Source organism: Pelecanus crispus, chromosome 10 (assembly GCF_030463565.1).
Source record: "Pelecanus crispus isolate bPelCri1 chromosome 10, bPelCri1.pri, whole genome shotgun sequence".
Lineage (NCBI taxonomy): Eukaryota > Metazoa > Chordata > Aves > Pelecaniformes > Pelecanidae > Pelecanus > Pelecanus crispus.
In genome coordinates this window covers 9445923-9473820 of record NC_134652.1, presented here as the reverse complement: position 1 = coordinate 9473820, position 27898 = coordinate 9445923, and the positions used below count along the sequence as shown (strand labels likewise).

The 27898-nt window shown below is 36.4% G+C and overlaps 1 protein-coding gene across 1 annotated transcript in view; it reads left to right on the top strand.

Annotated features, from left to right (window-relative positions):
- Positions 1-27898, top strand: part of ATRNL1 (attractin like 1) — a 543282-nt gene that overhangs the window by 274546 nt on the left and 240838 nt on the right. The window contains exon 25 of the mRNA XM_075717535.1: positions 9062-9123. Within this exon, the coding sequence (XP_075573650.1) occupies positions 9062-9123 (62 nt within the window). The remainder of the gene's footprint in view (positions 1-9061; positions 9124-27898) is intronic.

Genomic DNA, 27898 nt, shown 5'->3' with positions numbered 1-27898 from the left:
TGTACACAAACACAAAAATAAATAAAGCAGTGAAATAGTGGTGTATGCATATTGAATTTAATAGGCAAAGTGCAAGGTAGGAAAAAATTCAGCTGTAAAAACCTTCTTTAAGAATGTCATTCATCTCACTTGAATACAAACTTAGATTGTCTTTCAGCCTTTGGTGACTCTGAATAGTGGAAATAATATCCTGTAATTATTACATTGTTTGAGAAAGAAAGGGGTGGGTATTTGGATAATCTAGTGTATGCCATCATGAGAGACAGGACTTCAGCATGTGGAGATAATTTATGGAAGCTGTTTATCAAATCTTGATGTGAAGGCTGTGATTCCAAGTCTGATTTTCTTTAAGTTATCTTTCATTTTCTATTTATGTTATCAGTATGAAAGTTTTGCTATCACTAATTCTGATCATCTGGGAGGACTGTTTGTCAACATTAGACTAAATTCTTTACTGGCATCAACACAGTAGAAAGCAGTAGGATTCTGCCAGCAGGCACTTAGCTCCATATTGCTTCTCTGATCATTTCATCCCAGCAAGAAGAAATATTTCTTTTTCCTATTTTAGCATTATGTTATTTTGCAGAAACAGCTAATCACTACTTAGAAACTATGGGAGAAATTTATCTCACCTAACATTATTTATATTCTAAGTTTGACATTAGATCTATAGTCTAAACTGATCATAGACTCCCTGTGTTGTTAGCAGAGAGAAATGGCAGCTCCATAGGGTGATTCATTCCACTTTGTAAGAGTCCCACACGTATTTTAGAGTCACTCACCTATGAAGTGCCTTCCTAGTTCTGCTGATTATTATAAACTGACTAATTTTGACTGGATTCACATATTTGGCTAGATTTTCCATGTTCCACATGGCAAAATTCAGATAAATTTTCATTAAAATTTCTTTGTCGAGTTCTAGGAAAGCCAATATATAGAAGAAATGTGTGGCATTTTTAGCCTCGTGTGAAAGTGTTTAATGTTTCTCTAATTTAGACAGAAGTAATTTGGATTAATTGTTGGTACATTTGTCCTTTTCTTACCATGTTATCTTGGAATTTTTGTTTTCCAAAGGAAAAGAAGATAGATTTTGTGCTTTGCCTATTAAATATTTCTATTGGGAAAACGACAGAGTTTCCTGCCATCTGCCTTTCACTGGTGCAGGTCACTCACGTAAAAGAACAGTCATTGCCATTTTTTACCCTCTCTAAAAAAACTCCACATAATTGTAGTTATATTTAAGCAAAAAGTCAGAGTAACTGCTATTTTTTTATGTAATTACTGATTATTCAGTAATCATGTATTTGCTGAGTTTAAAGATATCCAATCAGCAGCCGGTCACAAGTGGTGTTCCCCAGGGCTCAGTATTGGGGCCAGTTCTGTTTGATATCTTCATTAATGATCTGGAGGAGGGGATCAAGTGCACACTCAGTAAGTTTGCAGACGACGCCAAGTTGGGCGGGAGTGTTGATCTGCTTGAGATCCCTCTACAGAGGGATCTGGACAGGCTGGGCTGAGGGCAGTTGTATGAGGTTCAACAAGGCCGTGCTGGGTCCTGCACTTGGGTTGCAACAACCCCATGCACACTGCAGGCTGGGAAGCTGCCTGGCAGAAAAGGACTGGGGGGTGTTGGTCGACGGCCGGCTGAACATGAGCCAGCAGTGTGCCCAGGTGGCCAAGAAGGCCAACAGCATCCTGGCTTGTATCAGGAACAGTGTGGCCAGCAGGAGCAGGGGAGTGATTGTCCCCCTGGACTCAGCACTGGTGAGGCTGCACCTGGAATACTGTGTCCATTTTTGGGCCCCTCACTACAAGAAAGACATTGAGGTGCTGGAGCGTGTCCAGAGAAGGGCAACAAGGCTGGTGAAGGGTCTGGAGCACAGGGCTGATGAGGAGCGGCTGAGGGAACTGGGGTTGTTTAGTCTGGAGAAGAGGAGGCTGAGGGGAGACCTTATCGCTCTCTACAACTACCTGAGAGGAGGGTGTAGTGAGGTGGGTGTTGGTCTCTTCTCCCAAGTAACAAGTGAAAGGATGAGAGGAAATGGCCTCAAGTTGCGTCAGGGGAGGTTTAGACTGGATATTAGGAAAAATTTCCTAATGTAAGCTGGGAAGGGTTGTCAAGCATTGGAACAGGCTGCCCAGGGAAGTGGTGGAGTCCCCATACCTGGAGGTATTTAAAAGACATGTAGATGTGGTGCTTAGGGACATGGTTTAGTGGTGGACTTGACAGTGCTACGTTAATGGTTGTACTGGATGATATTAAAGGTCTTTTCCAACCTAAATGATTCTATGATTCTATAAGGTTTTTTCCACCCAATTGTATAGTACATAATAATGTCTTCAAAATAGTTTGTATTTTGGTCTCTGCAGTCATGTTTCTGTACAGTATATATCTAAACTTCACTTCTGTCAACAAATAGTAATTGTGAAAATTTATTATGTATCTAAATTTTCCAACATCCTGTTTTCAAATTATCACAGTATTTGATCTTTCCCATTTTCCTGATAAAAATGTTATGCATGAAAGTGTGCCCATCTACATGAATATTTTCCTCAGCTGTCTTTTATATTTGTTGTCTAAGTCAAAAAGTGTTTCTCAAGAAAGTGTAGAAGAGGATAGACAACAAAATGAATTAGTTTTCATGTCCAGTCAATATCCATGTCTTTTCCTTCAGAACATACACAGTAGCAGTGTGGGAGTGTATAATAGTTTTATCCAAGAAGAAATTCAATTACGGTTTTGATGATACTGAAGGAAGTAATAATTCTGTAGGGTCTAAGTATGCAAAATCAACACAGTCCAGGCATTTTAGTTTGGGTTATATCTGACCTTATTGTATTATATTTTCAGGTCTAATAATTAGCCCATCTACAAAAGGTTTGCCGTGCAGTTAATTTAGGTTCTCATATTTGTTCATTCTGAATTTATTAACGGTGGAAGATGAAAGAATTGTATTAACGGATGTATTTGTTCATTGTCTGAGATCCTGAGCAGATAGAAGTTTACATTAGTGGATAGTGTCATGAAATGGAGCATCTTAAAGTTGCTTTTTGTGTATGTTATTTGAATATATGAACCATTTCATGGATTAGGTTCATGTTCACTGCAAATGTGGAATTTTGATTTAGTGCGCTCCTGTTGTGCCTAATTTTCCCTTTCTTTTTCCTTTTGCTAGATTGGTTTTGTTAGAACTGCAGACATAGCTTCTCGACACCTATATTTTTCAAACTAAGCCACAGAATTCTGAGGCCAGACTTACTATTTCCATATGAAAGGTGTCCCTAAGTTAGACTTCCAAGATTGTCTCATTTTTGTGGTGGAACAGATCTTGACCTATTGTTCTGTAGGACTGTATTATTGCTTCATGTGATAGTCAAGGTGAACATGAAATGAGATATCTAGAGCAGTGGGGAAAAAAAAAAAAAATCTGTTCCCGAAGACATTAACTTCTGAAGTTTGGAAAAATCCCTGTGTTCAAAAGTTGTTCCTATTTCAACAGACCTATTCTATCCATCATTATTCAGTGCAAAATGTATTTCCTACATCATACATGTAACCAAATCATCAAAAATGAAGAAATATCATACATTGAAATGTTGATTACAAGCATCCTTGTATGCAGTGCTCTCTGGCATATTCTGCTGAATATTTGGCTTTTGAATCCTCAGTTGCTATAAAAGATTTGTCACAGTCACAATGCCTTGTCTTCCAATTCAGTCACATGATGTAAAGAACTTAAGTGCTTTTTTAGGGTTTTATGTTTGTTTGCTTGTTTGTTTTTTTAAAGAAACCATATATTTTTCAAAAGCCATGGTAGAGAAAAAAGATAGACACATCAGTAATGCTTGTTGGAGCAATCACCACAGCTGTTTTCACCCATCAGCTTTTTCTTCATGTACCTTTCTATCTTTTAAGACTGTGAGCTGGAACATATATATAACACATTTTACTTTGGAATCTTTTTATTCTCTCTTTGAGTTTTTATGGCTGTGGATTTCAGAATGTATCTGCATTTATTCTGTATATTGGTATTGGATTACTTTGATCTAACAGAATACAAATGTAGTGCACTGTAAGATTGTACACGAAAATTAATTTTTTAATATTTTAGTTCATCCAGATAAAAATCTAGGCAGAAATATTGATAGAAAAAGCACCTATGATAACACTGTTCCTGAAGTTAAAATGGCGAGGTGAGTTTTGTAGATAGAAGTTTGTATCATTTATAAAGGCAGCTGGATACCTGGAGAAGTTAGACAAACTTTCAGACACACAAGTCCTCCTTCATGTCTGATACAGAAGCATCAGACTTCAAAGCTAAATCGAAGTTGAAAGCAATTGCTCCGAGTTTAATTATAGAGCACTTTTCATAAAACAGTCACTGCAGTTCTTACCTCTAGGTCCTCATCCTCACTGCTGATCATCACAAGATGAACCTTAAGACTACGGTACAAAAAGCTTTGGCTTTAGTCGAATTATCAGTTTTATAGCGTGTTATTGTTTCCTTGCATATGCTTATCTCTTCATGTTTCACAGGTTATAAACTATCCAGCTCTCTTTTTTGTTCCAACTTGCCTACTTTATCAACTCTTCTTCCACCCTCACATGTCTCTTCTACTCCACACAAGAAAGATATTAAATGATCCAATATACTAAAATGAACAATCTTCTCAACTTCTATTTTGGTTTGCAGTCCTCTATTCTGGACATCAAAAGGAGTTTGCATGCTCAAGAACTTGACTCATTTTTATCTTTGGGGAAAAAATATTGATGCATGCAACTGTTTCTTGTTATCATAGATCCTCATAGCTGGATTTTCAACACCACTAGAACGTTCCAAACTACCCCACAAAAACTCATCTCTTGCTACATTGCTCGAGGTAGAGATCCTCTAATCATAAGACAGCTTTCATTCTTGATGGAGCTTGTCTCAATTTTTTTTTTTTTTTTTTTAAACGCACAAAAAGCTCAAAGAACTTCTGGGTTTTTCTGTGAACCAGGTGTTGGTTGAGATTAGACTTTGCCCTGCTCGAGTACAAAGCTTGGAATTTCTATGTCCTGTAATGTTTTTGTTTCAGCAAACTCATTATAGCTTGATAATCTAATAATTATCTGCTAGTAGTTTTTTAGCAGCGAATGACAAAACTTTAGGTCAGCTACAAATCAAACGGCATTGGTTGCATTCAAGGGATACTCCAATACTGTAACCAATTTCTAAGGAAAATATAATTGAGTAGTGTTAGGACATCAGACTAATGATTTTGTTGCATATCTTGAAGCCCTCAGAATATGGTTCTTTTTTGTTTGGGGTACAGTTTTGGATGTCTTTATTGTGAAAATGATAAATTCTGATTCACCTTAAATTTTCTAATTACTTTATTTTTCTTTGCTGTCAATAGCAGAATATTTAAGAAAAACAGACATCCATTTTGTAGTTTTTTGCAAAACCTGTCATTATTCATGTTGCAAAGGAACAATTTGTCTGTAACAGTATTGGATCATAAACCCACTGAAGGCTTTTAACGCTAGCCAAACAGGGAAAAGAACTGCAGCTGTTGTAGTTGATGAGAAGTTTTCTAGTGTTTTCTGTGATGGTGAAAAAACTGTTCAATAACATTTAGGACAGCTGTCTATAAGCTTGCCTTTCAAAAGAAGCATAGATCATGGACAGTTACTGAAATCTGCATCTATAGCCATATCTGTAGCTGCCATATTTATGTCAGTCCCAAGTTCTCTTTTAGAAATCTAATGCTGGTGAATGAAAGAATTAGCATCTGGACCTGAAATTGTATTTCAAGTAATGTTTTATGGTACTATAAATTATCCTACTTCCATTTTTCAGCATTAAGCTCTGTAAAGCAGAGGTGTTATTGTTCCTCTTTCTTCAAGGGAAATAGTTTTATGCTCAAAATTCTGTGTTCACTCATAGAAGCTATCCTTTGCCATAGAAATTATTTCCACATGGCATTTGATGATTCTATTCCATAGGATATGATGGAGCTGATATTTATCTTGATCTTCATTTGTAACAGAAGATAGAGATAATATTTGTGGGATCCCTAAGCTTATTAGTCATTTTGGTGAAACTGAGGGCTACTTAGGCAGAATACAAATTAACAAAAGAGATATTCATCTCCAGTATCCTTAAGTCCAAAGTGAAAACCTGGGGTTGAAAGAATTTTTCTTGTCTTGTCCCTTGTCTGTGTAGGCACAAGAAAAAAGACAATAACATTCATATCTAGATGAAAATCCCATGGAAATAAAGTTTTTTAATTGTATTATGGTTCTTTGTGTCAGGCTTAGATTCACAACATTTACTTGCTCTTTTGTGATCTACTTATAATTAAAATATGTATTCTTTTTGCTAATATTCTGTGTTGAAATCAGTCTAAGATGCATGGTACTGTTTCTTCAGAAAATACTGTAGTTCATCTTTTAAACATGAACTCTAATGTAATCATTAGAAGATAATGTTGATTAAAATCTGAAATTACTTCTGGGATGGAACTTTGTTTTACAGTGTTTTTGCTCTAAAGTATGAGCACTTTCAATCATATCCCGTGCAACCAAACAAGTAAATTTTACAGACAGAAGTTCTTCCATAGGTTTGCAGACATGAACTCCAGCAAAAGAACATCACAATTATCTTAAGTAGATGATTTGATTAATAGAAGGTGGAAAATGTAAAATCATTCCTTTTGTGTCTGTTTTTGTGCAAAAGCAATCTATTCCATCTTGAGTTTAGGGATATGCAATTCATATTTAATCATTAATAGGCATATGAAATCATTAATTTGTTGCCAATCTGCCTACTTCATATTTGCTGTGTGTTGAAAAAGAGAAAGAAAAGCAGTACAGTTTCTTAGAAAAATTTGATATAAAACTTTCCTGATATGATTGTGGTCAGTTTGCAGTTTTTGATTGCAGGACTTTCCCTGCAGACAGACGCTGCTAATGAATGGTGACACCTTGAATGAAAATAACTGAAATAGTGCAAAATATAAGTGGTCCTTCAACAAACAGCTTTTTAACAGGTCACAAAATGTGAACTCCATTGAAACTTGCTTTTTTTTTTTTTTTTCCCTCTTTGTGTTAGTTCATGTCCTGAAGTATGGTACTTGTAAAAAACATTCTGCAGAAGCCAGCAGTTAATTTGAATACTAAATATTATTTAAAGGGAATCCAGCCTGTGTTTAAAATAAAGATTGAATATAGAAAGCTTTTGGTTTTCATACAAGGTATTCTTAAATAATTGTTTATGCTTGAGATGCACTTTATATTGGGCCAAAGAAATCTTCAGATCTTTTCTCAGATTTTATCTTTTCTATGCAAAATAAAGGTTACATCGGCATTAACAGATACTTTGAAAATTGTCCACTCTGTAATTTCTCAACTTTTTCATATTTTTACTCACTAATCTCTCTTCATTTTGATACAGTATTCATCATGACAGTAGTCTAAGTTACAGTTTCTGAGAATGTAAAATTTCTGCTCATATGGGACAAATGTGAAAACATTTGTAGATAAACTTGAGTACTGAGTCAGAGAGTTCATTCTCTCTTCAGCTTCCTGTCTTTCAATGAGCTCCCAGCCCAGAACATAGGTTTTGCCCTGATCCAAACACAGCAATCTACTTAAGGTACGCACATTTAGATTTCCTCTCTAGAGAGGAGATAGATGATAGCACTCAAGGAGTTTAGTACTCTAAATTGTATTCTGATTCATTTATCAAGTATCCTTCCTGATAATTTGGGCTGAGAAATTTGAAATATCTGCTTGCTGTACTGAATTCTAGAGCTCCTAGAATCATTTGCATTGCTTGCTATTGTGCATTATTAGTGAAGTGAAAGGAGAAATTACATTTGAGATGTGTTTGCATGGTGGTGCCCCCTATGCTTATTCCTGGAATGATGCCATTTACATCCTATTCCTTCCTTAGACTTTTAAGTAATCAGACCTATGGTTAGCTGTGTTTAGCTGGAACAAGGCACAGTAACACCATTATAATACTAAAATTTACATTACAGCTTTGCCCTAAAATTAAAAAAAAAATAAAAAAATAAAAAAATCTTGAGTATCATGAGTTATCATTTCAAAAGTTCACAAGTCAGCTGTGAAAGGGAATCGGATTTATCTGGTGTAGTTACTAGTCAAGATCAGATCTTAAATGCAGTAACAACAGTTACTTGAACAGGATGGGGAATATAGTCAGATAAACATTGTGCAATTCAAAGTAGAAGATTCTGTATATCTTCACTTTGATAATTATACACTATGAAAAACGGAACAAGATGGGGACTTAAGGATATTTGTAGATATAACTTAAATATTAAGTACTGTTCTTAACAGTAGCAAAAAGTAATTATAATAATAATTATAGGCTCTATTGCATGCAAGTGTGAATGTGCGTCTGTGTGTATATGCTGTCTTAGAGATAATTATTAAATCTTTGTGAAAAATTACAGTAAGGAGTTGAACTAATGCACGTTCTGGTGAGGCTATAAAAATGTAGCCTAAAAGAATATTTGTTACTTTGCCTTTAAAGTAATTTGCTTTGAAACAGTTTGTTTTATTGTGCACCAGATTTATCTGGGTTTTTTTAAATTAACATATGCATTAACTTGAATACTATACAATTAAAATATTTTAAATGTATTCATTTGAAGCACAAGATGGCTTTTGTTATTTCTAAAACCTTGTTTCAGTGTTGTTATTAAAATGGAAAGCAGTGATAGTTAAAACAGTTGACTATAAAGATGACAATTTATATCAAGATGATTTCTTAATATTTTGCATGTTGTTTTCATTGTTTATACTAAGCAAGTTTTACGTGGATATTTTTATTAACTTCAATAGAAAGACTGTATTCCATTGTTTGTATTTTGACACAGGCAAAGACATGGAAGTTAGTTGCTCATCTCACTTTATGGTAAATGCAGGTGTGTGCACACTAGACTGAAATTACACTTAAAACTAATCATCCGTGGAGCCATAAAGCCCTAGCCTAAAAAGAGCTGTTGACTCTGAAAATGTTGTAATTTACTTCTATTTTATTTGCAGATTGCCTTCTCACAGCACAATACTATCATGGATCTGGTGCAGTTCTTTGTCACCTTCTTCAGGTAAATTGCTTTTTCTGTCTTCTGACTGAAATCATGCTGATTCTTTTCCATTAAACCAAAAGCTTCACCGGCTTCTTAATCTTAAAAAATGCCTGCAAGGAGGACTTTAAACTGTATTCTCTAATTTGCCCCGGTGGAGGATCCAGTCCATTGCCCTGTAACTACAGGCAGCTGCTGGCATATTTCATATATTTCATATTCAGTGGTACAGTCTTCACACTTACTTCATAAAGATTAGCTAGGTATGTACTCTATATTGCAGTGATTAAGAGAAGCCAGCTATACTGACTTAAACTAGTAATTTATGTGTGTGAATTTTCTGTAAACTCTTTGAAAGAATTATTAAAAATTATGGTTCTGTTCAATAGCCTGTTATTTTCAATAAAGCACCCCAAGTCACTACTAATGCTTTCATGTGTTAGAGATTAATTTTGAAAGGCAGTAGGCGATGCTGGAGATTTGGTTGTGCCAGCAATGCAGGAATTGGCTTCAGCTGCAAATGGACAACTATTCTAGAATCTGAACAAAACTCCACGGAAAGACTTCTTAAAAGTTCAGCTGTCTTATAAAATGTCACAAACTTGAATATACATTGATTAGTTACGGTGCTTTGAAATCTTGCTGTGAAGATATTCCCCAATAACCATGAAGTGTATGCAAAACGTGAACAGTGACAGGCAAGTATGTTCATCAGACTTTCTGTATTTCTAGAACTGCCATGCATTTATTTCACAAGTTCACAGTAGAGCTTTTCCGTTTGGTTTAATCACTGTGCTCTGAGGAACTGTACCTGAAGAATCAGACTCTGAAATGCTGTGAACAGACCAACTTCTGTTAATTGCTGTCAGCAAAAAAGGGGCAGCACTGAGCACACCCTGAAGTCTTCTGTACGCAGTGCAGTGGCTAATGGAGAGTGGTTTAGTAACTGATGCAAAGCATCCCATTTCTCCTCATTCACCACAAACAGAGCAATAAAAGGCTTGTTGCCTAAAGGTCAGTGTAGTAGTGTTTTGGGGTTTTGGTGTTTGGTTGCTGGGGGTTTGGTTTGTTTTTGTTTGGTTGGTTTTGGGTTGTTTTTTTTTTTTTGGTGGGTTTTTTTTTTTTTTTTCTGGGAAGCCAGCAAGATCTACAAAATGATGATGCTCATGCAAACCTTAAAATGACAAACTCCTATAGAAGAAAGCAAAGTCTGTCCAAGTGTGATAGAACAGAGGGACCCTGTGACAAATGCAGAGGTAGACTAAAAGCAATTTGTTTCTGCTCTGTACCCTAATGCAGGCTTAGAAAAGGTGAACTATAGGCTCTTTGATGGCGAAGCCATCTCTAAAGATATATTGCATTAGCTCTCCTGGTGTGATGGTCTATCTGATACGTTTTTTTCTGGGTAAATGCAAACTCACGGTGATCCTGATGAAAGAAGAGATCTCTCTGCCTGAACAGTAAGCTAATTGGAAGCCAAGGCCAATGTAATCCCCCTTACAGAGAGAAAGGTGTAGGATAGCTGGCAGCTCTCCTACCTCTGCCTTTGACTCAGCCCCAGTCTAATTGTATAACCAAGGCTTTCAGCTGTCACTCAGTTCAATAGGGCTTGCAGCTATCTGCAGCATAACGTTAATAATCAACCTTAGGGACCTAGTTGCAGAAATATGTAAAGGAATCGGGAAATGCTGTGAGTAGTGCATTGCAGTAATCCAAGCAAGGTACAAAAGTTAATGCCAGGACACCCTCCAAAGGCACATACAAATCAGGCTAAGGTTTGATGGTTATGATGAGAAATAGAGTGTTTAACAAAATATATTTTAAAATCTTGATGTAAGGTTGTATGGTACTCTTCTACAACTGAATTGGTATTAAGGTGTCTGTAGACATAGGTAGGATGACTAGGAGCTGGAGCTCTTGTGTCGTGTTTCTAAGAAAAAAATAGAAACAGAAAGAATAGCACACAGTAGATTCACACTTTGTAAAGCAGAATCTGAGAGGAAAAGGGAAGGGAGAGGAGAGGAGAAGCTTGAATTGGTTTTCAATGAAACCACTGCATGAAAAAAGTTATTTAAATGCATTGTGTTCCCAAGTTGATTAACTCTGCTAGGAAGATTAGCCAAGGCCTGTTGCTTGGCTAACTGGCTCTTTCCAAGACATGAACCAGAACCTTCTGTGTGGTTTTTTTTTTTCAGTGTTATGGGGTTTTCATAGGTGTTAGAAGTCCATCTATTTTCTTATCACAGAACCAAAACAGTCGTGCATAATGTCACAGCGACACTGCAGACTCATAACTGCTGCAAGCATAGAATCCTCACTGACATTAGAGCTCGCAAATGCTCAGTCCACGTAAATGATCCAAAGAAGAAACTGTCAGGTTTTTTGTCACTGGACTAGTGGTTGCAATGTGTTGTAAATAAATGTAGGAAAAAGTACTTAGTGTGTCTTTTTTTTTCAGAAAACCAGACTGAGAAATTTAGAATCAAAAGTTTCCAGTCTAGGCACCATTAAAACTTTCACTAAATATTAAATTGGATGTTGTTTCTACAGATTCAGTTGTCTAAACAAGCTGCAGAATATTTCTGGTAGGAAAATGTAGCACTAACTTTTTTTTTTTTTTTTTCCACGTTAGTGGACAGAGTTGGTCATACCCAAAGACAGGACAGGATCAATATGTTTTCTCCAAAATGGTTGATGGTGTTCAAGCCTTTATCTGAAAATTGTGTTTCAACAGATTGTAGCCTAACAAAATTATTTTAGTAATGGTTGGTTTGATTGGTTTTTATCTCGTTTTTTGGTTTTTGTTTAGTTTTTTAACTGGATGGGAATGTGGTATTTTAAAACAATGGCAAATTATGTTGGCAACAGTAACAGGTCATATTTGCTAGCATTATTGGTAGAGAAAATGTGTTTAAAGACAATTTGAATGAGCTTGGTAACAAAACGTGTTTCAACCTGCTTTGATAAATGTGCGTTTGCATTTCTCCCATCTAGTAGTATGTTTTTCATATTTCTGAGCACATAGCATAACCCTGTTCCCCCTGGCTGCCCAGCCAAACCAGAAAATAGGTTTATTTGACAATAACAGGGTTTTTTAACAACCGTTCAAAAGTATAGTTTAAAACTGATCCTTATAGGGTGTGTGTTCCAGAGTAGAAGATGAAATGCACATTTTACTGCTTGAATTAGAAACATCAAAATAACAAGCATTTTTAGAATTTTCCTGATGTATCAAGATCAACTATTTAAAAAATATTGTTCTGTAAGGAATTTATTTAAAACTATACATAATAAAGTGCAAAAGCTATGACTAGATCTGCAATTAATGGCCTACCAAGATACTGTTATTGTATGTCCTAGAACAGAAAAGTTATAGAAATAAAAGTTATTTTGAAAAAATAAGCAGCATATTAAAGAAACTGTAGTGCTCCAGATCATGATCTGGATTCATCCTGGTGGATGAAGGAAAGGCTGTGGATGTCATTTACCTGGACTTTACCAAAGCCTTTGACACAGTCTCCCATAGCATTCTCCTTGGGAAGCTGGCAGCTCATGGCTTGGACTGGCGTAGTCTTCGCTGGGTAAAAAACTGGTTGGGTGGCCGAGCCCAGAGAGTAGTGGTGAATGGAATTAAGTCCAGTTTGCGGCCGGTCACACGTGGTGTTCCCCAGGGCTCTGTTTTGGGGCCAGCCTTGTTTAATATCTTTATCAATGATCTGGATGAGGGGATTGAGTGCACCCTCAGTAAGTTTGCAGACGACACCAAGTTGGGTGGGAGTGTCGATCTGCTGGAGGGTAGGATGGCCCTGCAGAGGGACCTGGACAGGCTGGACTGATGGGCTGAGACCAACTGCATGAGGTTTAACAAGGCCAAGTGCCGGGTCCTGCACTTCAATCACAACAACCCCATGCAACGCTACAGGCTCGGGGAAGAGTGGCTGGAAAGCTGCCTGGCCGAAAAGGACCTGGGGGTGTTGGTTGACAGCTGGCTGAACATGAGCCAGCAGTGTGCCCAGGTGGCCAAGAAGGCCAACAGCATCCTGGCTTGTATCAGGAATAGTGTGGCCAGCAGGAGCAGGGAAGTGATTGTCCCCCTGTACTCAGTGCTGGTGAGGCCGCACCTGGAATACTGTGTCCAGTTTTGAGCCCCTCACTACAAGAAAGACATTGAGGTGCTGGAGCATGTTCAGAGAAGGGCAACAAGGCTGGTGAAGGGTCTGGAGCACAGGCCTTATGAGGAGGTGCTGAGGGAACTGGGATTGTTTAGCCTGGAGAAGAGGAGGCTGAGGGGAGACCTTATTGCTCTCTACAACTACCTGAGAGGAGGGTGTAGTGAGGTGGGTGTTGGTCTCTTCTCCCAAGTAGTTAGCGATAGGACAAGAGGAAATGGGCTTAAGCTGTGCCAGGGGAGGTTTAGATTGGATATTAGGAAAAAAATTCTTCATGGAAGGGGTAGTCAAGAATTGGAACAGGCTGCCCAGAGAGGTGGTGGAGTCACCATCCCTGGAAGTGTTCAAAAAACGGGTAGACGTAGCACTTGGGACATGGTTTAGTCTAGCCTACCCTTGATTGGTTTAGTGTGGACTTGGTAATGTTAGGTTAATGGTTGGACTGGATGATCTGAAAGGTCTTTTCCAATCTAAACGATTCTATGATTCTATTTAATTTCATTATTTTTATACTGGAAGATTTCATTGTATCTACTGGTTCAGTGACCTTTTCTCTAAGAGTAGAAATGCAATCAGATATGTAAAAGTAGTAACAGATTCCTAGCAGTCCTACAGAAACTATGGCATCTCTGTTGCTTTAGTCAATGCCTTGAAGACCTTTAGCTGTCACACAAATTGAGAAGTGGGTGACTTTTTTTTTTTTTCCTCACCTGCTTTGAAGCAGTACAGATCTCATTAGAAAATTTCACAGGCAGCAAATGTTGAATGATCTTTCTTCTTATACTGAAGAAATGCAGTCCCCACAGTTAAAGAAAGTCTATTGCTGTATTACCCTGACCAGTAAAACACTCAATAAGCTAAAGCCTGCCTTTTTTTTCTACACTATAAGTGATAAAGAAGTTTTCAGTGTTTTAAAGTCTTAAATGAATATATTGTTTTAGTTGAGTAGGTGGCCAGGACATTTTAGGCATTTCATAATGGTATATGAAGTATCTTTAGTTTCTGAAAACATGATTTACTTTTTCTTTGGATCATATTTTATCATGCATAAAAATTGACAATGTTCAATAGTTGTTAGTTTTTATTATATATGGTTTGACTAAATCCAGAATTGAGAGCCAATAAACTCTTGATTTCTAAACCTGCTTTTACATAAAATTATAGTTAAGAATTTATAACGGTACTCACGCATTTCTCAGAAAATTATTTGTATCAAGAATCTGAAGCAGAAGTTCTGGTAAGAAATGCAGTTTTGTGTCTTAATCCAAAACCAGGCAAACATGAAATCAGTATAGGTGACAAAGGTTAGCTATTAGTATTTTTTGTGTTAGGTAATGATATGCAACTGCTACTGTCACAACTATTTTTTTTTAAAGCTTGTTTCAAATACGTAGCACCAACCACTAACTAATCAGGCACTTTGAGTGGACATCTTTACGCTCTGAGAATGATTCCTTCTGTTGTCTCTGGTTCTTGGGTGGAGCTGCCAATGGTGGATTTTATGTCTGGCTGGATTGGTACACTTTAGTCACTTTTATAACTTGTCTCCTTACTGTTATGCATTACAGAATTTCCAATTTGTAATAAGTAGAGCAATGTTAGGTAATAAGGATACTCTGAAAGTTTGAAAATCCTCCTTTTGTGTGTGCTTTAAGAAATTCTATGAAAAATTATGGTTATTTAGGATCAGGATCAACATACCTTCTTCCTGACAGGTCTTTATGTGAGCACTGCAAGTGAGAGAAAGCAATATTCAAAATATACCCGGTGTTTATTGCAGGAGAAAGGGATGGGCATTTAGGTTAAGACAAGGACTAGTAGCATGAGCTACAGTAGGGGTTGCAGCAGATACTGGAGAACCAGATTTATCACCCCCATATGTATGATTGTGCCAAAATCTCAGATCAGTCACTTCAGTCGCATTTCACGCAGTGGAAGTAGATGGCTGTGTTTCAGTGGGATGTATCAGAGCTTCCGAGAGCTTCAGTACCTGAATCTGCCATTCTGTGTAAATTTGCAATGAGTGAATTCCTTCTCTTTACTGGCATCCTTCGGTGTGTCTGCCTGGCTTCATGTTTTGTTCTTGTTAAAAAGAAAAAAAAGGATGATAAATTAATGCTAGATTTTGGTATGCTTAGCTTTATGACACGGGATATTGATGTCTGTAAGAAAGACAAAACACGGTGTGTTAGGATCAGATCACATCCACCATGGCTGAGTTCTCAGAAAATACAGAAGTCTTATAAATCTAAATTAGAATATTTTCTGGTAACATGAAAATCAAGTTATCTTAGCAAAATGGATTTTACATTTGGGGCTAGAATAAAATTGATTTTTACTTAGTGATGCATTAAAGAGTTTTTTACCTCACTTAGAAGCAAATAGTTGTTTGACTTCCACTGGGACAAGCATGTCTATACTGCAGTGGGCAATCTGAGTTGGCGTTTTTTTTTGTTTAAAATGTTTGTTTTGAATTGTAGAATGTAGCTCTGTGCCTTCCACTCTCTGAATCGCCCGGAAACTTTGTCATCACTGTGGAGTTATTTGATATATTCATATTTCCTGAGAAGGCAGCCACTTGTTATTGGCCTGCAGGCAAAGGCGATTCCCCAGTAGCACTGGATTGGTTGCTCTTCAAAACAACAGATGAGTCATTTAATCCCTTGGTGAACAGAACTGTTTTCCATTATTTTATTCTTGTTTTTCTTCTTTCTGTCCTTTGAGTCATTTTGAAGTGCGTGTCAGTGCACTAGTGCTTGCTGAATTTTGATTTCGACATATACTGTTCCTCAAAGTACAAAATAATTGCTCAGCTTGTTACGTGAAGGTGACCTATGTACTTGCTTGATATACAGCAGATATGGGCTTTTCCTTCCTTCAAGTAGGTGCATTTAAAATTTTGCATTTTGTACTCCCTGTATGTACCAAATATAGTAAGTGAGAGCTGTTGAGCCTGGTGAAGTGCTTAATCCCAATTTCCGCTCAGTTCATGATAACTAGAAATAAGTTCTGGAGTTGGTTAAGTGCAGAGGGGAGATGTAGGGTGAAGGTTTGGGTGACAGTAACAGGATTTGAAAGATTTCTTTTTTTTCAAGTCTTTTTTAGAGGGGGGAAAAAAAAAGAAAAAAAGATCTCAAACTGCAGTCTTCGTTGTATGGTGCCGTAGCCTAGCACGCCAAAAAACATTTTGTCACCACTTCTGCTTTTATAAAATCTCATTGGAACCAAAGCTGCCATTTATGTAGTAGTGTTCACCCCAGAGGGCTCAGAAGGTGGCACCTGAAATACGCTTCCCAAGACTCCTGAAGACAGTCCGTCTTTTTTTGAAGACTCGGTACTTTGCGGGCTCCCTTACCCTGAGGCAGTTCTGTAATGTTGTCCTTTCAGGGATGTGTCTTTTTACAGATACATTGTATTTTGTTTCCTAAGAAGCATCATAGATAATTCATATTGTGTTTGTGTTTTGATTCCCTACATTTTATATTGTATTTTCTTAAATCCGATTAGTCAATTGTTTTCTTAGACTAAAACAACGTTGGCGCTCGCAGCTATTTGTCTTCTAGAGTGCTTAATCCTGGTCACTTCTTTATGAAACTCCAGTCAGCCGTACTTTAAACAAAAGAGCTAGAACAGGTTTTCATCTGTGATAAATGGACTTGAAATTTTCCTTTTGTCATTTTAATTCAGAAGAGAAGCAACTCTGTCGTCTTATGACAGGGTATATGTACCAGTTGCAAAGTTAACTTCAGAAGTTTGTTTCCAGATGTAAGTATATAGTGAAGTGGGGTGAATGCTGATGAAGAAAAATAATAAGAAAAAATAAAAGTAGTAAAAAATAGTAGGGTTTCCCTTTAGGCAATAATGTCATTGTCCATTGTAGCAAGTGACAAGCAGCTTTCTCAAGCAGTCTGCCAGTCTGTCTTTGCAGACGCAGTCAGTATGGCATGCTGTGAAGTGAGTGACAACGAAGAAATGAGCAATCTGTTTATGGCAGTAGAGAAATATTCAGAGTCCTTGTGTTCAGTTGTAATAAATCACAGAAAGAGAGAAGAGAGAGTGCTGGACTGTGTATTACGCTGTGGATTTCATAGATACTAAAATATTAAACCTAATTACTACTTTTGAGAAGAGACATCTGAATTCAAAAGAATTAATCTAATGAGCTTTTTTAATGAAATATTAATAAAAAAATTCCAGTAAAATTTTCTGGTACCAAATGAAGCATTTTGTGTGGAAGATTTTGGGTTAATTTCTTTATTTGGGTACAATGTGGGGGAGCTACATTTTATCAATAAGAAGCAAAATTATGGAAACTCTGCTGTGGACTCCAAAGGCTGCACTAAAAATTACACATTAAAAAGTAGTTACATCATCTATTTATATGTTTAAATCTGAGTTTAATCTGCATATGTGGCCCAATTATACTTTATATCATAATTGTTTCCCTATGTTTTCAATTTTTTGTGATATCTTTAGGAAAACCCTCTACAGTTTCAAAATTATATTTCTTTCCTTATATATGTCTTGAGTCTTTTCAGTCAAAATTGTAAATATCAGGTTAAGGGGTATCAGGGGTTTTATATTCTTTATATAGTGCAATTACAGAACAATAATGATGATGCTTTGGCTTGGAAATTTAAAAATCCTTACTCTGTCTTCAGGAAATTGCCATGTTAATAGGGCATTCAATAAGGAGATTTATGACTTTTTTTACACCTACCACTTCAAATATTTTTGCCTCTTTGGAAAGGGTATTGGAAATGTTAAATAATGAAGGGAAAAATCCTTTAACAATTTATTAAATTTCTTGATTATATTTGAGTCTAATATGGTAAACGTTGCTGACATGGCTTGGTGGCTCTCTGAGTACATTTTATATTTCTGTGATTTATATCAAAGTATAACGTCTGCACTAGAGACGTGCAGTGAAAAAAAGAGAATGAGGGGAAAGCATAAAAAAAATTTCTTGAAATAATGTGAATCTTTTGGTTTGGAAGGCTGGCATTGGTTGGCAAATTCCCCAAATTCACTAATTGGCCATAATTAGAATAAATGAATCTTTTTACCCCTCACATGAAAATCTTAAATGATTATTATAAATCAGCAAAATCATCGCAAAAAAGCTGAATGGACAGCATATGTATATTTTTAAATAGAAACAATATTTTCAATTTCTAATTATTCTTTAAAGTTACTGGAGAAAATATTAAATTCTGTATTTCATAGTTTGCCTGCAAATTTAATGGACACAGATTTTTTTTTTTTTTTTCCCCCCTATTTGGGTCTGGACTTCTTATATACACCACCACTTGTTGAGAGAAATATAGAGTATTTCACCCATGAAAGGCAAAGCCATAAAATTATATGAAATATGAAAGTCTTTTCCATGAGTAAAAGAAACATAATCACACTTTATGGGTGTGATGTTCTATTTATTCTATGGAGATTAATTTCAGTTTATGTTAGATTAAGCCCCTTTGATTGTAAATCTTCTTTATTTGCTGCCTCTAAGAGGTGAAAGGAAGAACTGCTGGGAGTTAAAGTTCACATCTATTGCTTTATTGCATAATATATTTCAGAGTCCTTTTAAATGGTTCACTTTTGTTTGATATTTCATTGGCAGAATGAAATGTGAATGTTGGTCTTCCAAATAGTGTGCTGATGTACACTATATCCATTTTCCCTTCTTAGTTGTATATAAAGGCTGTTTGCATAATTGATCATTCATTCATACGTTACTGTAGTAGCTTCTGGTATGGCTCGTGGTATATTTAATACAAAAAGACAGCTTTATGTATATATATGAATTATTTATGTATGTAGGAAAATGTAAATATAAAATATGTATATGTGCATTTATACATTGTATAGTTTTTAATAAGTATTTTATTTAATAAAGTTATTTTAAGCCCCCTACATAACATTTCATCACATGTACATAATGAAAAAAATAATTTTTTTCATAATAATTTTCCTGCAGATAACAAATTCCCCGCTCAAACACATTTCATTCTTCCTTACCTTCAAGAAGTATTTTGATGGTTCATTGTACAGCAAAGACCAATAAACCCAGGCTTTGTAGGGGCAGTATAGGAGTTTATGCCTCAGGAGATGAAGGGTTAAGTTGGTTTTCTAAATTCAATATATATGAATAAATGATTTTACATGACTGTGGTAGCTGTTCTTACTAATAAACTAATGTTTTATATTGATATTTCATTGATGCTGCTTACTTTAAAATTTATATAAAATGCAGTAGATACCATTGATACTTTAATGTCCCTTTTTCCAGCTATGCATTCAGAGCTTCAATTACAAAGCTTTATTAATACCATTATTGAAGTTTTATTATTTTACTTAACTTTGAACTACTTCGTCAATGAAATTATTCTGGTTACATTTTTATCAGTAATTTTAAATGTGCTCCTCTAGGGACTTACAGCATGCTTTTGACAGTATACTGTTTTTTTTTTTTTTTTTTACGGCTCATTTCCCTTTCCTGTATTTCTCAAGTTCAGTAGAGCAGTCCAAATGTTCTGTGTCACAACATCCAGTGGTCCTGTGGAAACCAGTCAGAAAGCTCCATGGCACAGGGGTACTGCTTTAATTTGCCCGTGACCTTTATTTGGTCTCTTCTGCAATGCTACAGATCTGCACTGCCAAAACCAGTCTCAAAACAGAAAGGCTGCTACCGTCAAAAACATTTACGACAGTGATGGGCACTTGAAGGCAACAAGCATCTTTTACTACAATAAATCTTCAGTACTTCCAAAACAAGTTGCAGCCTACATGCAAAACAGCTGGAGCATCTCAGCCTGTGCATCTAATCCTTTGTTTATAATTTGTTGTATGCACGAGCATGCATTGTGCTACTAAGTGTCAGTGTTTGGGTGAATCGGTCCATGACTACCTACCATGAATGCGGTGCTGTCCCATTCAGGATAGTTGTTCTGGGTGGAAGTACTTGAGTAGAGGCAGCTAATACAGTTTTCTTTGATTTCTGGTCTTGTTATTTATATTGCTATTTATCTAAGCAGTAAAACAATCACATTCTATAACTCCATTCCTTGCCCATAATACATACATAATTTTATTTTATTTTTATATATAATATATATATTTATATATATATAAATATATATATATATAAAATATATATTCACATATATTTCACACAGGTATGCTTAAGTTTTTTTTGAGTGGAGTGGCAGTGTACATACGTAAGTGGTCCAGGTGGCTGTGGGGCAAACTTCTCGGACATTTTATAAAACAGTGTTATTGGGCTAATTCAGACTTACCTTGCGGAAGTAATAGTGAGCTTGGATCACACATGTCCTTCCTTACTTTTTGGTTGTTGTTTGGCTGGGCAGCTAGAGATAGTCTGACGGTTTGTTAGTAGGAATTCCTCAAACAAGAAAAAAGGTACGAACTATGCAACAGAATCCAGCTGCAGCGGATCGATGGTGTCATCTCATGATCACAGTCAGGTTACAGTTGTTCAGGAAGCACCTAGAAGCTAGTGCTACCTTTGTGGAGTTGGAATAAATTGTTTGATTTGGGATTGCAGAAGATTGAGCATGTAGCCATATAGGAGGTGGTTTCTTAAAGGGGCTTTACTTTGAATACTTTTTAAGATATAGCTATAACACAGGTTATATGCTAAAAGAAATGACGCTTGGATCAGATACTGCTAGAGGATATGAAATTCCACACCCACCTGAGTACTACTGATTCAAAAATGTTATGTCAAGTTCTGAGATTTAAGCACTATCTGCCATTAAAAAAAAAAAAAAAATCACGTAAGAATTTTTACTCATGTCTGAGTGTGCTTCCTGTAGTGGCCAGTGTAGTGATGCAGTTATGTGATATCCTTAAGGCTAGGCTGTGTCTGAGATTTTATTAGGGCTCTTTTCTTTAAAATAAGTTACAATATCCCTGTGTTTTCCAGGTATTTTTCTTCATAAGGCCAGGGAAGAAGATTTTTCTGAGGAATTCCTTTACAGTCTTCCTGCCATAGTCAATAATAGTCCTCCAACATATAAATAAATTTTCATCTTCATATCTATCTACTCTGTGGGAGATGAAATTCTGTAGAAAGATCTGTTACACTGATCTGCCAACTTCTCTTTGCTTCATAAAAACATCTAATCTCTCTGATACTAACGTACAGAAAAACAGGAATTTATTATGTGGGAGTAGAGTCCCCCCACTAGCCCATTGTCTCTGAAAATATTTAATTTATAAAGTTTGGGATCATCAATAATCAATGTCTCATCTGCCAGGGAAAGAGAACGTGTTGATACACTTTCTGGACTGAGTTTTTACTCAACAGCCTAATTACTCTGCCTGTGGCTCCATCTCAGCCTTCCTTCTTCATTTTATTTTATTCTAAACCAGATAAGTACCAAAGTATTCAGTTTGTGTGTGATTCTGACACAGATGTTATGAAAATAAGAACTGTAGTATTTTCCTACACCAGGAGTAGGAAATTCTTTAGATGTGGTCTCCTGTTCTCCTCAGTTAAAAGGACTGCTCTGATACTAGGTGGAAATCTTCACAAAACTTTGCTGTTTCCTTGTGGTGTAACGTGAGTTTGCACTGATGATATTTGATAGGTGTTAGGCTGGCAATGAAGAACACTGTGTTGAAATGCAAGAATCTGAAATCATTGAAACCTGTTCTTTTGGGTTTCCCTTTTTTTTCTTCTTTAATACACGTTAAATACTCAAATAAATAGAAAAGCTTATACCATTTAACAGTTGAGTTTATTCTAAATTCTGATCCCTATTGTGTACACTGTCAGCCTTTTCTCACCTTAGAATAACTATGTATTAGTGTTTTCTATACCTGAAGAGCTGTTCATGGCAATTACTTTGCTGTGTGAACTGCAGAAAAGGGTATACAGATTTTCTATTGCCATCTTTAAGTTTTGCATATATTAAATAAAAATGTTTTCAGTTGACTCTGTATATGAGTGTATTTTTTAATCCATGAGCTAAGGTATTTCCATTATACCTTTGTGATGGTTGTAAATCTTCATTGAAAACCTTGGTCAGTGATTTTATGAACTGCATCTCTGTGCAGATGCTGTTCCTGTTAATCAACCATGACACAGTAAAACAAATCTAAGGTGGATATCCTTTACCTTGCATTATTACCAAACATAGTGGTCTGCCTGGGAGGACCAGACTAGTAGAAGGCCATATATATTTCTTTTTAACTTATTCTTTTTTTTTAAGGTTGGTAGTTGTGAACATGCGAGAAGTGAATTTTAGGCGCAGTTATGTGACTTTCATGAGAATACTTCATGAAAGATTTATTTATGGGAATATATAGGTTTTCAGGACTGCATCCACAAATAGCATTTTAATAATTGTCATTTGGATAGCAAGGATTATCCATGTAATTAGTTTCAAATGAACTTGAAAGTTGTTGTTTAACTTGTGTAAATTCCATCTTAGAGACAAATAAATAAATACAAATTTGCATTTAAATGATTTTTAGAAATATTTAAAGTTTTAAATACCATCATAGATAAATTAGTTCATATTCAGACATTTCTTTCACTTTCCAGTTTGGAAAGCACAAACTGAGGGCTTGAACCCTTTATAGGGCTTTAAGATTAGAAGGTTCACAGTTGAATTAAATTTCCCTTGGGTTCCTTTATTTCACGGAGAACTGTGGGGGGAAAGTTGGAGCTCAGGAACTATTGCTTTATTAAAACAACAGGGGCAGGAAAAATCTGACTCAGAATGGGACATAGATCTAGGCTGATGGAAAAAAGCCCTGCTATATTTAGTTATGAACAACAATAAAATATATGTAGCTGAAGAGGGAAAGGTTGCCCAGCTATTAGCCGATCAGTTCCAGTAAATGGAGTGTGGGGTCCAGCCAGTGCATGGAACTGCTGGTACTGGAAGTTTTTCTCGGGACTAGCAACAATAAGAGAAGGACATTCCTGAATCACCTAGATGGTAACGCCGGTTTAGTAAGCAGTGTCTTTCACTGGCTACGACAGCCAGAGGTCTCTTAGACCAGGGAACAAGCACCACTGGCCGATATGTCTTGGCTCCGCAGGGTCAGCAAAGGTTTATGTCCCTGTCTGCACGCACTGCAGTGCCATGGGGCGGAAGGTGCCTATCCTACTCCATTGCTAGCCAGGGCTACTTTCCTCCAAGTCTTTGCACGTTTTAATTTGGAACCGTAACACTTCATTTCCAGAATAATTCTGAATTTCTAATCATTGAAATATTCCTACTTATAACAGTGTTTGTAAAACTGTGATTCAGAGCAATTTAATTAATCGTTAAAAACATAAAATAAAAATATACCGCTCTCATACATATCAGGCTCCTAATAGTATGTTTACAGTGCTTTCTACTTCAGATAATCCTGTTGAAATCTTTGGAGCTGCTTGTCATGCGTATATTAGTTAACACAAGTAAGGATGGCTGAGCCCAGCACATAATCATAATCATAAACACAATGTTCTTGTCAAGTACAGTGAGAGAAATCAATTGCTGTGACAATAATTGCTATTCAAAGTCATGGTTTTAGAAAAATAATTGTTCAATTATTTTATTTTAGAATTGTGCTTGCTTTATAACATATCAATTAAAATGTGCTCTATTTGCCAATAACGAGATAATAAATAATATGTCAGAAAAACAGTTCTTAGAAAAACAGTATTTGTGATCTCTTAGGAAACTTTTGCAATATTAGTTTAAACACATTAACTTATCTAAGAGACTCATTTGCAAGTATCTACATTAAAAAGCTTTTTGTCATCAGTTTTCTTTTACTGAATACTATTTTTGTTTGGTTCATGTTTGTAAAACCTCATAGTATGAAGAAGAAACATTAATACAGTGTAGGGTCACTGTTAAGATTGCTGTTTAGTGAAGTGTACATTTTTGTGCTCTTGGCAAAGATGGTGAGATTAAGGGGCATGAGGTTTGTGAATCTAGAGGGATACATAACTATTGTCTCACTCAGCACAGCAGGGTTAAAGTAGTTAAGCAATAGTTGCCTTGGTGGCTCAACTCTTATTTTCAAAAAAAGACTTGGGAGGAGCTTTTAAGATATGTATACACATGTGGACAGTCAGTGAGACTGCTATGCACCTAAATAACCATGAAAGTAATCTTTGGGTGCTTATGTCTCTATTAGTAAGCAGTGTGGACAAATAAAAGATCATCTGTTGAGTACAATGGTGCTGAGGACCTGACATCCATGCTATATATATCTTGTAATTTTTTTGCTTTGGACTAGCTGTAGTTTACTTCCATGGACTGAAAGCCCATTTGTGTCTGGAATGTACATTGCACATCTTCCAGTTCAGGTTCTACATCATGAGCTCCACGATTGTTCCACGGAATGAGCCAAAGCACAGCGGTGGTGACAGTCGGTGGATTCGTTCCAAAGCTCACTCCAGATCCAGACGACAGCAGCAATGCAGGCATACCTCTAGGAATCTAAGGACCTGTCTACCACACGGGTTTGGGCATGGTGACAGTATAACCATCTTAGTGTGGTGCTGCAGTCGAGCTAACAGACCATCAGTTTTCCTCTGAGTAGTTAGAATAGTCTTGCCAAACTGTGCTGGCCCAGATACGTTGCTCCAAAGGCGGGCTTAACCGGGGATAGCTTAAGGACTCTGCACCACGCTCAGCTGTGTGGAACTGCTGTACTTCATCCCCTGTCGTAAGATGAGTAAATGTGATGGGTACTTGAAGTAGAATCCCACAAAATTTTTAATTTTAATAGAATTAAAAGTATACTAGATTTAAGGTGAAGTTTGAAAAAGTATTTGCTTTTATCCAATATGGAAATTTATACGGAATTATTATGCAAATTAGTGGCTTAAGTAAATCGTAGAAGCAACAATTATTCATGCATGAATGTTTACACACATTTTTGGGACATTTTACTTTCTCTTTGCATGTTAAATAGTAAGGGAATGAGGAAAGAAATAGCGAAGGATGGAACATTTTGTTTTGTTCTCGTTACCTTCCATTTACAATATTTTTCCTTAAAATATTTGTATTTAATTCATGAAATTGTTCCTTTTACATCACTGCAAAAATAAGTAAATTATTTCATTTTAGCGTAAGTACTTTTTTTGATACAATATGTAACTTACAGGCATTAATATGTAATGGAAAAAAAAAGGAATTCTATAGTGTATTTATAATGCATTCATCGAGCTTAAGGCACAAATGTGTCATTGATTCACCTAGTCCAACCACACTGACCATTGCCTTTCAAAGATTTTCCCCTGGGTTTATCCCTGTAATTTGAGATTGTTTAAAGATGATCTGCAGGTTTCTTTTTAGTTTGCAGAAACCAAGCAGCAACATATCGACTAATTCCCTTTACGGTTTGTGCTACTGATTAATTTTAGTTTTTAGTCTGCCTCCTAATCACATACACAGAAAATAATTTCTCAGTTATGGAAAACACTGCCCTCTCCTCAGCCAGGTCTGTGAACTGCACTAAATATGTCTAAACATGATCTCCATAAGTTAAAAATTTACTCCGTACATTGCAAAAATAGTTATGCAGGCAGCAATTACTCCTTGCAGTTTTTCTTTTCTGCGCTCTATTAAATCAAGATTTCTCTTTTCACCCTACTTAGAGCCCTTCTGAGAAGATCATCTGTCTGGCCTACACCTTCCTACTAGACCCTGTTGTTCTCTTGCAGCCCTTCCTTGGCCACTTCCCTCTGCTGCATTGGACATAAACTACTTAAATTCAGGGTTTCCTCTTCAGTTCATCCTTTCTCTAATTGTTTATTGTCTCCCACTTAATACTAAGACAATAACTTTCGGTCAGCCTGTAATACACGCTAGTGGTTATGAATTGCTCGTTTTCAAGCATGCTTTTTTAGTGTTTCCCCCTATTTTGTTCCACACGGTTTGAAGGGGCAACTGGGGAAAGCTATTTCATTATCTTCTGGCAGATCAATTCTTTGTTCTAGAGACTACAAAATCCTGATAATGTTTGGGCTGCTGTGGTTTTAAGTGTGTCTTAGGATAATAATTGTCTTATTGGAAAGATTTACACTTATAAGTGCAGAAAGTCATTCACTCTGGGTCAGTGTTTCATAAGTCATCTGCATTGCAAAGGCATTTATCTGTTTATTTGATGTCATCCAGAGTCTCAGCTAGAGAGTCAGGAATCGTGGACCAAATCTATGACCATGTGGACAAGTCTGTCTAAGCACATTTATTTTTTGTACTCCCTGTTTGCTATCCATCCATTTTCTCTATCTCAGATTATCTGGTCATTGCAGCATAGTCAAATCTTTTTTCAGTGTATGTAATCTTATTTTATGATACAGACAATAATTCATAATAATGTCTGAGTTTAATTCAAATGTTCAATGTAACTCAGTGGCTTCCAGCCATTGTTTCTTACCATGTTTCTCTGCCAGATGAATGAGAGCCTTGGTATTTTCTCCCCATGGGAGCTCATATGCACTGTAGGCAAGTCACCACTTGATCTTTCTGGAAAATCAAATGATTGAGCTTGTTAAATCACTGTCAGTAAAAGATTTTCTCCAACCTTTGAATATTTTTTGTGATTCTTCTCTCTATTCTCTCCATGTTTCCAGCCTCCTTTAAAAAAATGCAAATACCAGAATTTCAGGAACAAGTCTGATAGTATCTATTTCGGCAATACCTTGTAGAGTGATAAACTCATCTGCCAAGCGCTGTTTACTATGGCGCACCTGAGTATTTAAGGTTGTTTTAATCCTTTTTATTTCAGCATCCCAGCAGCAAATTGTACTGAGTTGGTCATTCACACTGATCTCTAAATTACTTTGGGAATTGATTCATTCCAAGGGGAATATATATCTTTTGCTCTGTAAATGAGGCCTGGATTCCTTGTCCTTGTAAATACAACTTAGCAGTCACTGTGTTTTAAAAAAAAAAAAAAAAAAAATTTGCTGAAATAAGTGCAGTTGACCAATTGGCACATTGTATGATTTCTTTGTCCTCATTACCATTAACCATTTTTTTTTTTTTTTTCAGTCTTTGTGTCATGCGTAGACCTCCTAGCTGATATATATATCAGTCTTATCAAAACTGACTGGATCTGATACTCTGGGAACCTTGCACACCCATCTAGAAATTTCCTTTTCTGATGTTGGTCTCCTGACAATTTCTTTTTTTAGCTGTCAGCTGTCCAATTTTTAATTAACTTATTTTGCACTGCACTGATCTCTGTTTTGCCATGCTATTGTGATTGTGCTTTCTTCTCTTATATCTCTGTGTCAGGAAGTATACTGGGGAATTGGAGAGCATCCACCTATACTTGTCCTGCTGTTACACTGTTTTCCTATGATGTTAATGTCTTTATCATGTCTCCTTTCAACTCCCTATTGTTTCAAAACCAAAAGGAGCTTATTTCTACTACCATTCCATTCCCCTCGCCAAGTGACTGTACTCCTTCATATGTTTTTAGTTCAACTTTGTGTTTTTGAGATGAGGTGATGGGTGCTTCAAGATACACACACACACTATAGATTTATGCACTGGCATCCCAATGCTTTCTGTTTTGTTCTTTATTTCTTTTCTAATCTCTCCTAACATCCTATTTGCTGTTTTGACTGCCACTAAACA